Source organism: Gymnoscopelus microlampas (genome assembly GCF_963454915.1).
Source record: "Gymnoscopelus microlampas genome assembly, chromosome: 4".
NCBI lineage: Eukaryota > Metazoa > Chordata > Actinopteri > Myctophiformes > Myctophidae > Gymnoscopelus > Gymnoscopelus microlampas.
Genome location: NC_139941.1, coordinates 17,142,270 through 17,157,271, shown reverse-complemented (window position 1 = coordinate 17,157,271; position 15,002 = coordinate 17,142,270). Strand labels below are relative to the sequence as shown.

Here is a 15,002-nt window from a genome sequence, read left to right as displayed (position 1 = left end):
ATGCATCACAAATAGTCAACGTACTCTCGTTTCTTTACTATCTCATCCACAAATGGCAACTGTAGGCTGAGGTGTGGCATGCACAGACACAGCCGTGTTATTGAGTAACAGCTTGAGGAATTTGGGTTTGGTCATTCACCTGACCTTTGCCCAGTTGATCATTTTCAATGTGGATCACTTCAACAGCAAATGATGAGAATGAAGCATTTAGTGTTAATTCAGTGAGGTAGAGCAGTGGGTCGGGACCCCCAGGGTCCCCACATGATTTTGATGACATTGAAGTGACAATTTGAAGACATTGATGACATTGAAGTGACAATCCCCACATGATTTTGATGACATTGAAGTGACAATTTTAGGAAGTTTAAGACCTTTTTAATACCAAAAAGGAAGGAAGAGAAGAAAAAAGCCCATTACTGCATCAAAAGTAATCAACAAACTATACTATAAAAACTGGTGAAACATTGACCAAATTGTCAAATAATATAAAAATGTGTGAAAATAGCAGCTCTTCAAGGGGCGTTGTGAGCTTGTAGATCTGCTATTTTCACAATATCTGTGGAACCGAGTCAAACTAAATGTAACACCTCAACTCCTACAATTCCAAGTGCTTGTCAGGGTGGGGGGTCCCCAGTTCAAATATGATTATTTTGGGGGGTCGCGGCATAAAAAGGTTGAGAACCACTGAGAGTAGAGGAGCATAATATCTCTAAAGGGATTCAAGCGTCAACCTAAATTGGAATAGCTATTTCAACCCTAATATTTAATAATAATAATGAGCCTGAAGCAACTTAGTAGGCTATTGGTATGTACTGTATGTATTTGATAGTACATAAGAGCAGGTCTCTACAGCCCAATGCACACCAATGATTCGCAATGCAATGAAAATGTTGCAGAGGGAAATTGCAGCAGTCTGTATTTCTCTGTTGCTGGTCAGCGCAGTTTTGAGATTCTTCCTGTTGCAACTCGTTGCAAGTTGCAACTCGTCGTTGCATTACGATTCATTGGTGTGGACTGGCCTTAAAACTCTAAACCGTGTTAACCTGCTGTGGTCACTGTAGTTTCGACCAAAATTTCAAAACAGTCAAGAGCGAATGTGAAATGTATTTTTCACCACTTTCTATAAAATTCAACAGTCCAGGAGAGGAGGATAATGTGATTAATGTGAAATGGCTTTTAATTTAAACCGCTCTTCTGGTGCTGTAAAGCAGGGATCTTCAACAGGGGTCCAGAACCCCTATGGGGTAACTCCTCAGAGTTACTACAGGGGGGCCGGCACCAAATCTCTGTGGGATAGGATTCTTTTCTACGTTAACCACTTGAACCCTAGCATCTCTTTTCTGAGGGGGTTAAGTGGTTAAGTGGTTAACTGTCTGAAATACACATTGTCATGGATCCAACACAACACTACACTACACAATGATAGTGTTGTCAAATAAGTCTATGGAATCTATGAAAAGGTTGAATCAGCAACAAAAATGTTTACAATATGTAGTAGGTGGTCCCTGCTTCATCTCTCCCCCAGGGGGGTCCACCGTCCCCACATGAGTTTGGGGGGGTTCCCAGATGAGAGTGAAGTGACACCCCCTTGCGTTACGAGGCGTTGTGAGCTTGTAGATCTGCTATTTTCACAATATTTATCTATGTGGAACTCCTACATTCCAAGTGCTTATCAGGGTGGGGGGTCCCCAGTTCATATATGATTATTTTGGGGGGTCACGACCTGAAAAGGTTGAGAACCACAGAGAACCACTGCTTGTAAAACATGAATTTGCCTGACATCGCAAAACAGCGACCTCTAGCGTCGCACAATTCGACGGTATAGGGAGGAGGCAGCGCGTTACGTAATTGGAAACAAACAGAGCATCGGCCAAGCGGCCAATGGGAGGGCGGGGATCCAGCTCAATAGGAAATCAGCTGAATATTTTGTTATTGACTCACACCTACATACACGACCACAGCTTTTACATTCAGCCTGGACGTGTTGACAGATCAGATGTGAGCAGCGGAGCAACAAAAAGGGAAATCCGCCCAGAAGAAGCGCTTCTCGTTTGACCTGAGTGTGCATTTTTAAGATGTACAGTTAAACTGGAGCAGAGGAGGGAGAATAATATCCAGGAAGTCCGCAGTTAAAGCTGATCGAGGATGTGATAATCTTTGGATGTCAACCAACACATTCCGTGCCGACAATGTGCTCCTCAGAGAGAAACATAGGACTGCAAGAAGGGACATGTAAGTCAATGATCTGATGTCACCATGACAGAAAGATGACATTATTGGTATAAACATGGTACACATCCAGCTCGATCGGACTGTCTACGTGGCGTTAGTTAATTCAGCTTATTTATAATCCATCGCGCAAAGGTTGCTTCGATCTGCTGGCCAAGAAAAGAACAGATATACAAACGTTCAGTGAACAAAATACATGATCTATAAGCATTCAACGCTTCGCGATGGTTAGTTGAATGCTTGTAGATCTCTTCGTTTTTGGGGGGCAAATAGATACACTGTCAGTGTCGTACTACGGACTACGGAGTGTTGCTTGTCAGAGAAATAAAGCTGATCTTCTCCAGCACAGCAGTCGCATTGGCCCATACATAACCTACAATTGACTGGACTGTCACTGTCATTTGTCATTTGACTATTATTTGTCACTGTCACAGTCACTATTTCCCAAACAGTGGGTCGGGACCTATGTTTGGGTTGTGGACGGGTCGCAATTAAATATCCCCTTTTTAGTGTCTTGAACTGTCTTCCATATATATATATATATATATATATATATATATATATATATATATAATATCATTATTTCAATCAAAAGATGCATAAAAGAAGAAAAAAAACAGCAATTATATGAATTCTAGCATATTTCAAAAGTATTTCATAGATAAAAATAAATAAGATAATTCCCATGAATAAATAAATAAAAATGTTGTAACAATGTAAGAAATAGTGAAAAAAGCAGATCTACAAGCTCACAACGTGGCGTGAAGCGACACATTTTGAGCTTGTAGATCTGCTATTTTCACTAGTTGGGGTCCCAGGCAAACGTCTAATTTCTCTTTTGGGTCTTGAGCTAAAAGGTTTGGGAACCACTGGTATAAGTCATGTAGTATATAGGCTACCATTCATATGCATTGCATTCTCTCTTGGTGTGACTTGTTGTCACCTCTCCATCCATTCCAGCGGCAGACCCAGGCCTCATCCTGGAGCTGAAGACCAGACGGCCCCCGGCGCTGGACGGCCGCGCCGGCTGTGAGACGTGGAGCGTGGACTTCTCTCCGGACGGCTGCTGGTTCGCCTGGTCCATGGGCCATGGCATCGTGTGGGTCGTCGCCTGGCCACTTGATGCCGAGTAAGGGTCAAGGTTTCTGTTTACACACTTAAAGAATTTAGAATACCTTCCCCCCACACTCTCTCTCTCTCTCTCTCTCTCTCTCTCTCTCTCTCTCTCTCTCTCTCTCTCTCTCTCTCTCTCTCTCTCTCTCGCTCTCGCTCTCATATGTATTTGGCCGCAGACCTCCAAATATTTTGCTCCGGTATTTGGCCGCAGACCTTCAAATGTTTTGCTCCAGGGACCCCCAGAAGCAAATATTTGAGTTACAAATGTTCATCTTAAAAATATATATATTCAAAGATTTGCATAAATTCTCACAATTAAAAAAAAAATGCAGATCTACAAGCTTGTAGCGCGGCACTTGGTGCCGGGCTACAGGCTTGTATATCTGCTATTTTTTAATAGCCAAAGAAATCTTAAAATGACACAGATGCGTTCCCGGTCTTAATGTGTTTGCCAAAAAACACTCAAATAAAATAATCTCACTTTCAGAGAAAGCCAGGAGGGTGAAAGCGACAGAGAAGACAAGAGCTTCAGCTGTGATCAAGCTGTGTGGGGGCTGGCCTTTGGACCAAGACCCCACAAGACTGCCACATGTCAAAAAAAAAAGTATGTCCCATCCAAAGCCACCAACTTGCTGCTGGCCACCGGCTTGGAGGATGGCGTGATCAAACTCTGGAATGTCTTAACAGGTAACAGGCTTACTTTCTCGGCAGGAGGCCATGTTAGCCATGCTTCCTTCACTGTACTGTACACATGAATGGGCCGGTAATGTTACGTGTGGTCTCCCTATTATTCTCTTTTTGAACATTCAGGTCAGCCTCTGTTTGATCTCAAAGGCCACGAGGGGATTGTGAGGGACTTGGTGTTTCCTCCCAACGGAAAGCTAACCCTCGTATCGTCTTCTCGTGACAAGACCTTGAGGATTTGGGACTTGACAAAGAAAGGTGACCCAACCTATTTCATGTACTTAATCAACTCTTGTTTCCCATTCACTCTCCAAGTGATCTGTTCTGTTTGAGAGCAAAAGCAACGACAAAAAAGTGAAGATTCACGTGTGCAAAAAAACGTGTTTCATCCATCATCACCGTCTATTCAGTGTATTTCAGGCTGTTGGCTTATTACCTGTGTCCCCTGTGTCCTGTAGGTAAAATGGTGCAGGTGCTGTCGGGTCATAAAGACTGGGTGAGCAGCTGCTGCATATCGCCAGACTGCAGCATGATTGCATCAGTGGGTAGATTTGACAGGGTGAGTTATGCTATTTTTTTGTATTTATTACATATTGGTATACATCATCTATTATCTGTTGACGGAGTTGATGGCTTCCAAACCAACACTTTTACACTTACAGTTGTCTAAACCCGTTAGTTAGCCCTATCTGCTTTCCCAGACGCTGCCTTTGAATTAATTAGCAGCTTGGAACTGCAAAGATAACCTAACCCCTCCTTTAAGCCACTTGTCCTGCGTTCGTTCGCCTCACATCACCTCACAATCTAACCAGGTGTCTGGTCCCAAGTCCAACACAGTAGCAAATACTGACCTAAAAATGTACTACCTGGCCATAACCGTCCTAGATCTAGATAATGTTCCGCTGTGAATAGATGGTCCACTGATTAAAAATAAATATTAATTGCAGCCCAGAATGAAAAGCACATTTAGTACATGCAATTCATTGAAATTGTATTTCTTTTTGTACTTGTGGTCTTTTCTTTAACTTTTCTTTGTTCAGCAAAGGGTGACTGAGCAATGTACGGCATGTTATTGTATTACAATAGCCTGGTTCAGTCTTTTCTTTAACTTTTCTTTGTTCAGCAAAGGGTGACTGAGCAATGTTCTGTATCTTATTGTATTACAACAGCCTGCTGTATTTTATATCCAAATGGCATCCATTCAAAGCTGGGCACTGACAAAAATGTGGCCTTAGTTGGCATTTAATGCCTTGGCTGGCCCACACTTCAGATGTGGGGGGAAGAATGGCTCACCTAACACTGCTTTCTTAATACATTTCAGCACAATTTAATTCATTGACGTACATGATTAGGTTATATCACGTGTTATATGCGTGCTGTTGTCTGTAGTTCTCTCTGGAGACTATCCTATACATACATCACTGTACAGTACAAGTTATGATTTAGAATGTCTCATGAGGCCTCTAATGTAATCTAGCTTCTTCAGGGTTCCCTGAAATAGACTGTATTTTAACGTTTATTTGTATACATTCCCATGGCATCATGGCTATGAGTTTGTGCCACTGCTTTATTCTTTTACTCTAAAAGTTAAACTTTTAGAGTCCCAGTCAACCATGTGGAACTAGTATTCCTAAAGGCAGTAATTTATTATTTTTGGTTGGCTTGGCCAGACAGTCTGGGTTACCTTAATCTTTAGTCTTATTAGGTTCAAACCTAGACTGTTGGCAGAGGGGTTTGTTTAGATTGCAATATAAAAACCCTCTGAAAAGCTCAGATCTCAGCATGGTGCTCCCCATCCCGGGGTAACAGACTCCTCTCTAATTAATATTCTGGGCAGGTAGCCCCTCTCACTCCGCTGATGCATTCCAAGGTTGTTGTCACTGTTGCCTATGAAATCAAGCAGATTCAAAGTAGCCTAAACCCAAACCCAGTGGCTTCAATGAATAGACTATAGTGATATAAAAGACAGAGGAACACTGTTCTACCTCTTTCTGGGGGGAGAAAAGTCATGACGATAGCCTATGGGCAAATGAGCTAAGTACATCTATGGAAGATTGACTTGTTCTAGCTATACACTGCGTACGCACATACACACGCATGTGTGTGCGTGCACATGTATGGTGTAGCTAGCAGCCAACATCACAAGGCATCACAAGGCACTGAGACAGACTACTGACAATTACTTGACATGAAATAAGAGTACAGAATCAAAAAACTACAAGCATGTCCTACCATAAGTAGCCCTCAGATGGCCCCCAAATCACTGTTCTTGCTCTGCCCCCTTGTGGATGGTACAACCCATTGCACTCATTGGGGAGGATTTCGGATCCAATACTTTTTATGTGTATATTCTCTCTTAATCTTTTGCTTCTAGCTTTTGTGTCTTGATTGTCCGTTTTAAAATGTTAAGCCTAATGTCGATGATTGAACTTGAAAATTGTGCTTCGCTTAGTTATCACTATTTTTTTTAATTTTTATTGATAGATGACAGTATACTGACAGGAAATGGGGAGAGAGATGGGGGGGTGACACGCAGCAAAGGTCGTCGGGATCGGGAGTCGAACCCGCGACACGCTGTCAGGCTGGCATTGCAGCCTAGGGTGCCTGGACCGCCACGCTGCGGCCCAGGCCAGTTATCACTATTTGTGTTTTCATCGTGGACCCTCCAAACTTTGGGCCAGTCCATTTTGAGAGGGAGCGCTTCGACATTGGCCAGTGTCAGATAAGAGACAAGCCATTAGGCCGATTTCTCTCCGCTCTGTGGGCCCATTAGCCAAGGACAAGAAAAGAAAAAAGAAAAACCACCCACACAAAAACCCACACACTGCCTTCCACTGGCCCACAAATAGAGCAGACCACTGGGAATGATCCTGTTATTCCTGATATCCAATCCATCCCCGCCTCCAAATCGTCCATTTTTGGCCACTGAGCAGAAGGGGCGAGTGCCTAGCTCAAGGGCAGCTTGACAATCTCTGCAGATTGAGGGTTGAACATTCCTCATTCACTTTCTTCACCCAGATTTTACGCCTGAAAATAGCAGATCTACAAACTCGCAACGTGTCGCACTGTGATGCGTTGTGACTGAGCTTGTAGATCAGCTATTTCCGGTGTGCGAATGTGGCACGCAACTTAAGTTTAACAGGGCTTTTAGTCCTTCACCTTCACAAATATTCTCCCCTGGAAACAAGCCCAAATTTTTCTAACCTCCAGACTCTCCACCATTTCAGAAGGTTGAGTCTTAGGCAAAGCATTATGCTAGAATGCTAAACAGTATGTGTATTGTAAATGGCTATATCTATCTACAGATATTTAAAAACGACATTCCACTGAATGGTTTCCTCCCGCCCATGCTGACCAGCATGGACTGTTTTGGTGGATCTAGAATCTAGATCCCCTTGCTCTCTGGTTATCCGATCTGGAGCGGTGCTGTTTTATTAATTTCTCCAGCGGCCCAGTTTATTTCTCTGGAGAGAACTGTTCTCAATCTACTCTCTTCCTCTCCAAGGGGCTTCAACTCACTGTTGTAATTTGCTCTAATTTTCTCTGACAGATCAGGGAACACAAACAGTGGTGGAAGAAGTACACAGATGTTTTTTGCCTAGCAATACCACAAAATAAAAGTACCTGCAAGTAAAAGGCCTGCATTCAAATTACACGCTGAGTAAAAGTATAAACGTTTTGGCATCAAAATAGTAAAAGGACTAACATTTTTCAAAAATAGTCAAAAAATAATTTGTAAAATAGGGCGTAAGTGGTTAATGCATGTTTTGTAATAATATAAATCTGCAAAGTAACTAAAGCTGTCAAATAAATGTAGTAGAATAAAAAAAGTACAATATTTGCCTGATGTAGTGGAGTATAAAGTATTGAAAAATGTACATACTCAAGTAAAGTACGTCAATATTGTACTTATGTACAGTACTTGAGTAAATGTACTTACTGTAGTCACTCTCCACCACTGAAGACGAGCCTTGCACACTTGGTCTTAGACTCCCTCACAACATAGAACTTCAAATCTTATTTGAAGAGTTGCAGCCTGTCTGGCAGGAATATCATGTTTAAAAAATAATGTTGTTTTTTTTCTCTTCCTGAATGTCTCTTCCTGAAATGAACGTTCATTAGATTTCTTGTGACAAAGTTATCGGTTAACAAAATAGGAGATCGGTTTAAATTGTAAACTTATTCTTGTTTTTAGCAAATGTTTAACAACTTAAACCCTATAAACGTTCCCCAGTGCTCTATACTAGGTACTTACTTAACTTACTTACGATCTACAAGCTCACAACGTGTTGTTTTGCTTGCGGCGCGTTCTAGCTCGTAGATCGGCTATGTTCGTTGAATGTTCCAGAATAGGGATACTAGGGTTGACGTTTTTATTATTATAATTTTTATTTTCATTTAGCAGAAATGTTAAACTGTTACAACAATAACTGTAATTCTCCTTGAACAGATGGTGTGCTTGTGGAGCCTGCGGTCGTACACATTCATCAGGAACCTAACAGGAGGGGCCCATAAGACCTTCTACCTGCTGACCTCCTGTGATTTCTCTCCTGACGGGGCCCTGCTCGCCACGGCAGCGTTCAGCGGTTCCACCTGGTGGATTGACTTATGGGACCCTTACACTGCAGAGAAACTGGCCACTCTGGTGTACGTTGCACTCTTTTAATAGGAAATCAATGGGTGGCAGGAGGTACCAATTCATCAAGTTATTTTAGTCAGCAAGATTGAATGGCTGCGTCTCATTTCCTTATTCCACTCTGTCCTAGTATTGACTATATGTAAGAACTAGTGAATGGACGGCCCCGCCCTCACCTATTCATTTCAATGAAGATGCTCACCCAGCGCATGAATCACCCGGAAGTACCCTCTTCTTCCGCATTTGGCCAATGAGGTTTTGGTCGTAGAGCACAAACACAAGCGTTTCAGGCAATGGAAGCATGCCCTGTAGCGTTTTAAATGCGGAAGTCTTGCAATACCAGATTTGACCACCAGGACACAGCAGCTTCAATAATCCCCCGCTGTCCTGGGGGCTTGGTCCTGGCTGCTCTATCCTCACTCGTAACAAGGTTATGTAAAGAAGGAAAGGACATGTACGCATTACGAAGGTAGATATTCTGTGAAATTCGAGAGCTTGTAGATTTGATTTGAGCACTCAGACTGACTGAAATTTGAACCTGTAAAACCACACACATGTAAACTGATACAGTTTACAGTTGCACAACCAGAATTGTTTATTCTTTGTGACTTCAATTGTCAATTTACATGTGTTTGAATATTTTATGCAAGTGCAAAATTCATTTTACGAGGGCTCAAATCAAATCTACATGCTCTCGAATTCTGCAACATATCTACCTTCATATAAATGTCCTTTCTGCCTTTACATAACTTTGTAGGAGTGAGGATAGATGAACTAGGACAGAGCAGAATAAGGCCCTGTGATGCAGCCAATGAGACTACATACAGTACAAGGGTTCAGCAGCAGCACGGCTTGAACGTGTTTGCCTTCGAGCATACTGCGTCAAAGGTCACTTTAGTTACTATAAATAGAATCAATCATCACACTACTACTGCGTTCATTTAATCCATTAAGACCGGGAAAGCATCTGTGTCATTTTAAGATTTCGTTGGCTATTCAAAAATAGCAGATATGCAAGCTCATAGTGCGGCACCGAGTGCCGCACTATGAGCTTGTAGATCTGCTATTTTTTCAAAGAAAATTGTGCAAGAATTGTGCAAATCTTTGAATATGAATTTTTGAAAGTGAACAGGTTTTCTGAAAAACTATTGTTGCTATATCAGTGGTGCTCAAACCTTTCCTTGTCAAGGACCCCCAAAATGATGTTTTTATCCGCTGATCCCCATCAAAATATGTTGTTTCAGGGACCTCCAGAGGAAAAGATTTGAGTAAAAAAAAAAATGTTAAAAAAATTCAAAGATTTGCACAAATTTTCATGATTTTTCAATAAATTGCAATCTACAAGCTCATAACGCGGCATTTCGGTGCCATGCTATGAGCTTGTATGTCTGCTATTTTTGAATAGCCAAAGTATAAAAATAATGTTTATAGCTAAAATCTAATCTATTTTTCATTTGAATGGGTTAAACCTGAGTTAGTGTGCAACTGAGTCCTGGGTACACTCAATACAGTCTCTAACTTTCACTATTTACATCTGTTAAGCACTAAGCCAAAATATGAGCAGGTGTCTTATGTCTGACTGGTTGAACCTGTCCCGTTACTGTACTTTCAGCTTTAGTCTTTAGTATGAGAGTCAGTGTTAATGTGCTATGCATCCGTTTAGTGGCTGGTAATAGAAGACATCAAGATCTCTGAAATGGCTCCCTTTTCTTAACATAACCGATGACTTAGCCTTTAGTTTTGACTTGCTTTCAACCCGGCATCCGTATTTTTGGCGTAAATAGTCGATCTACAAGCTCACAGAGTGGATCGGCCATTCTTGTTGCGCGATGCCATCGTACGACAAAGTATAAAATAGGGATTAAGTGCCTACTTAATCCCTTTGCCTCTAGGTCAATCATTTTAGTTTGTTGTCTCCGCCAGGAGACAACAAACAAAGGAGACAATCGTTCTCGTCCTTCCGTGTGTCCACCAAGCTAACATTGGTCAAGCTTCACGTGACACGTGACAATATGTTGAAAGGGTGTGCTTTGATTGGCTAGCGAGACGCATGATGAAATAGAGCCCTATAAATAGGTGTGTCACTTCAAAAGATCATTTATATCTTTTGAAGTGAGGTAAGACAGGATTAATCAGGACCAGTACTGGCGGAGACCTGTGCTCCGAGGAGCACATTTTCTAGTTTGCTTTTGAAACTACTTCTAGTCCTATTTGTTAGTCCTGTGTGTAGTCTCATTTCCACGTCTGCACCTTGTACCGTCCTATCTATTGATGCTGTACAGCAATTTGATCAGTGTTGGTTGCTTTTAACTAAACCTTTGACTTTGCTTCGGTCTACAGCGATTACTGTGACATCTACGGGCAAAACCAAATCTCTGCCATACAATTCTCTCCCGACGGCTTGCACCTGGCAATAGTGACCGAGGACAGGTGAGAAATGTATCAGTTTAATACAGTGGGGGAAAACACTTTCAACATGCAGTGACTAGTATGTGATAGACCAGCAATTTCCAGCCTGTGAGCCACAAGGATATTGCATATTTGCTTCAGATGGACTGATGTTAGAGGTATTGTTATGTATTTGCAGAGCCCTTCGGATCTGGGAACCCGGGCAGAAGGGCTGGCTGATGCAGACCGAGGAGGACCAGACGTCCAACGGACTCTGCTGCAATTTCCATCCACAAGGGGGAGTGGTGGCTACAGGGTAATGCAGCCCCAAACTCTCAGTAACACTGTCAAGTGAAGTTTACGTACCACATTTCATACGACAAGCATAGACCCGCTGTGCTTTAGACCGTTTCAGTTACAACTTGAAGAGAATCTCTTGTTGTTGAATTGAATTACATTGTATTATAGTGCCAAATCACAAGTTGTCTCAATTGCCCCTCAGCAAGCATTTGACAACAATGGTAAGGGAAAATCTACCTTTTATTGGAGAGCAAAACCAAGCTCGAGGCTGTGTATTTAGACAGCTTTGAATGGGTGGTTCTTGTCTCTTGTCAACAGGATAATAAGTACCATCTCCTGTGTAATTGATATCTCCTGTATGCCCTGCAACATTTTATAACAGTCCTGTATGTCTAATGCACTGTCATCAGCCCTTTACCAACCTCAGCTATTACTTGTCAGTAAAACATGCTTTGTCTCTCCTCTCCCGGCAGAACCAGGGACGGCAACGTGCGCTTCTGGAGGACGCCCAGGGTGGTGCCTAGCCTGAGACACCTGTGTCGCTCGGTCCTGCGCCACTCCGTCTCCACCCATCAGATTGAGCCGCTGCCCATTCCCAGGAGGATCCTGGAGTACCTCACCTACCGAACGTTCCCCAACCGCCTGGAAACTTGCTGCTCTTCCTCGTCGTCCTCCTCGGACGAGTGGGAGAGTTAAAGGAGCACTTCACCCATTTCCAACCTTATTTTCATATTCATTTGGTGGTCCTCACTAATGCTCGTTAAACGATGGCACAATTTCTCTCTACTCGCTCTGTGTTACTCTCAGAGGGCTGTAGACCGTTCAGAACCCTGCCTACCAATGACATCATCAGTCAGGATTCCAAGCTAATAGAAACTACACCCTTTCTCTTACTGGAAAGTTAAAACACTGAAATAGAAGACATTGTTCTTACGTTGGATAAAAAAAAATGGTTTTCTACCGATGATGTCACTGGTAGGCAGGTTTCTCGACTGTCCACAGCCAACCTATGACACAGAGTGACACAGAAATGGTTCCATCTTATACATCTTCATCTTATAATAGACATTAGTGAGGACCAATTATATGACGGTTGAAATTGGGTGAAGTGGTCCTTTAAGCCTGATTTAGGGCAGTGGTTCTCAACCTTTTCTGGATCAGGGCCCACTTGAAAATCTCAAGCATTCGCGGCACACCCATCTAAACACTGAACACGGCAGCAGATGGGCTGGGTCGGCAGTCAGATGGGTGGGTCGCATGCATTTTCAGAGCATGTTTATTTTAATGGATCCGTTTATTTATTGTGTTCCCGCTTGTATCAATGGACCATGAGCAGTATCACAATGAACACTCACTTTTCAAGGTTTTAAAGCATGACATATCATAGTTTTCATATTTAACGTTATATTGTCGTTACAATCTTTAGTGTTATGCCAATTAATTTGAGGGCCCACTTGCAATATCCTCACGGCCCGCCAGTGGGCCCCGGCCCACAGGTTGAGAATCACTGGTTTAGGGCATGGTCACACATATGCCTCATCCCCGTTCAAAAGGGGCGGAGCTGCACGTTGCTGCACTTTGATGGCATGTGAATTCCAACACCTTCTGAAGTAGGGTTGGGTGATTTGACTTTAAATCAATATGACGATCATGTCAGACTTTTTCCTTGGTTGCGATTCATAGCCGATCTACAAGCTCACAGTGCGTAGCGGTGCAATGCATTGTGAGCTTGTAGATCTGCTATTTTCTCTACTTTCAAATGCCAACATTGTATAATGAAGTTAAATACAGGGCTTAAGTGGTTAATCAGACTAATCAATTTAGGAGATTATACAAAATCCATTAGAATGTTTGTGTTGATTCGTGGATCTATAAGGAAAGAAAAACAACTGCTTCTCTGTTATTTGATTAACGTACATGAGCAAGATCAAGTCAGTCATTGGTTCTAAATGTCGGTTTTGATATTTTGCGTTAATTGCCCAGCCCTAGTTTGAAGCGTGGAATTCAACATTGGTGCACTTCGACTGGGCTTCAACCAATAGGAAAGAAGCGTCGTGGTCGTCCCCATTTGGGAGGTGTTTGGCTTGTAGTTTTCCACAAAATATGCACCAGGAAACGGGTATCAGAGCCAGCTTTGACCGGCACTGACCGCACCCTGCATGGGAAAAAATAACCCGTCTGAAACAGACGTGTGACCGCACCCTTACACTTGCATCGTACGACTATTCCCAGGGCAAAAATCGCCACGGGACATCGCACGACAGCGTATACATTACGTATTAAGATAAGACCGTAACACAAAGATGTGCAATCTCGCAATAATTTCAAAAGGGTTTACAATTAACGGATTGTTATACACATTTTCATAACAAAATGCGTATTTTGTAATGGAGTGTAAAGGGAGTTTTCAGAGGTTCTGAGTGTAATAAATGTCTAGCACAAGAATTATACTGATATCTATGTTAGATTCAGCATTCCTACAGTAAGGGATATATTAAATTGCACTGCTCATAAGCTGACCGCACCGTGCTTAATCTTCACCACTTCACATATCTAACTTGTGTTGTTTACTACAATTTTATATTATTTATTGTGTAAATATAATATAAATATAATAAATCTATTTCAAATCATTTGTGTTGTATACTTAAGCCTCCTACAAAAAGTTTTAACATGGCTTATTTTTTAATTTTTTTTATTAAACAGATTCAAAACCCCAAAACATATACAAATAACTTTTAGAACATGTTGGTGAAAACAGACGCATCACGTTTGAGTGCATTCTCAACACCACCTCAAAACAACCAAGCTGTGAAGGATAAGTTGGTGACAATCAACCGATCCTACACTTTTATATACCCAGGGGGCAAAGTGGAAATAGTGCACCCGAGCGTTGTAAAAGGTTGTTCACCAGAAATGATATCTAGGACCTTCACTGATCACAACCAGGATGGACAACCCGGTCAACTAGCTGCTGGAAAGCCACAGGGTGGGTTTAAACATATGCCACCCCCACTCTGAAAAGGCAAAATCTGAATAGAGCAAAAAAAGACAAAAAAGCCTATAACTTAATAATGCTCACTCTTATCTTCATCAAATTAGCTGAGGTATGAACCAGCAGTCTACCCTACATCACCAAAGAGTCAGAATGCAATTTACCAAAAGAAATACTGACATATTCTCCTTTAAACATCATTTTAGTTTAGGCGGAAATTGTATTTTTGTGATTAGGACTCCTTTGCTTTCTCTAATTTACAAATAAATATATACATTTATGTCAAATAAGCTGTTACTGCATTGCCTAGGATGCTATTAAACAATAACAAGTAGTTGTGAGGATATAACTATTACAGTTTATTTGCAAATCGGATTTCTTCAGACATACAACTATTGGCAGAAAAAACACTTATTTCACAATAAATTGGCTTTTTCCTTCTGCATTATGTCCTTGTAGCTATTTTAAAGATTTTCGGGGTTTTATTCAGAGTCACTGCTGCTGTCACTACTCTCAAATGTGGCAGTTTGTATCCTGTTGCATTTGGTTGCCAGTCCCTGACAACGGCATCCTATGTAGCATGGGACGGCCTTCTTTGAGCATGAGCAGTTCCTCTGGCAGCCTTTGACACATCTACATGATATAAGTTTGTCC

General features: G+C 41.9%; 1 protein-coding gene across 1 annotated transcript; it reads left to right on the top strand.

Annotated features, from left to right (window-relative positions):
* The first annotated feature begins 1,959 nt into the window (after nucleotides 1-1,959).
* On the top strand, nucleotides 1,960-13,980 carry wsb2 (WD repeat and SOCS box containing 2). The gene is made up of 9 exons (XM_084054084.1): nucleotides 1,960-2,232; nucleotides 3,190-3,358; nucleotides 3,833-4,032; nucleotides 4,156-4,287; nucleotides 4,488-4,588; nucleotides 8,480-8,676; nucleotides 11,006-11,095; nucleotides 11,253-11,369; nucleotides 11,827-13,980. Exons 1-9 carry the CDS (start codon nucleotides 2,190-2,192, stop codon nucleotides 12,047-12,049), a joined length of 1,272 nt encoding a protein of 423 aa, XP_083910210.1. The 5' UTR covers nucleotides 1,960-2,189; the 3' UTR covers nucleotides 12,050-13,980.
* The last annotated feature ends 1,022 nt before the right edge of the window (nucleotides 13,981-15,002 follow it).

Coding starts and splice junctions, on each gene's coding strand:
- wsb2 (XM_084054084.1), top strand. CDS start 2,190: ATGTGCTCCTCAGAGAGAAACATAGGACTGCAAGAAGGGACAT. Junction 4,589..8,479: donor CAGTGGGTAGATTTGACAGG/GTGAGTTATGCT, acceptor CTCCTTGAACAG/ATGGTGTGCTTGTGGAGCCT. Junction 11,370..11,826: donor GGGGGAGTGGTGGCTACAGG/GTAATGCAGCCC, acceptor CTCTCCCGGCAG/AACCAGGGACGGCAACGTGC.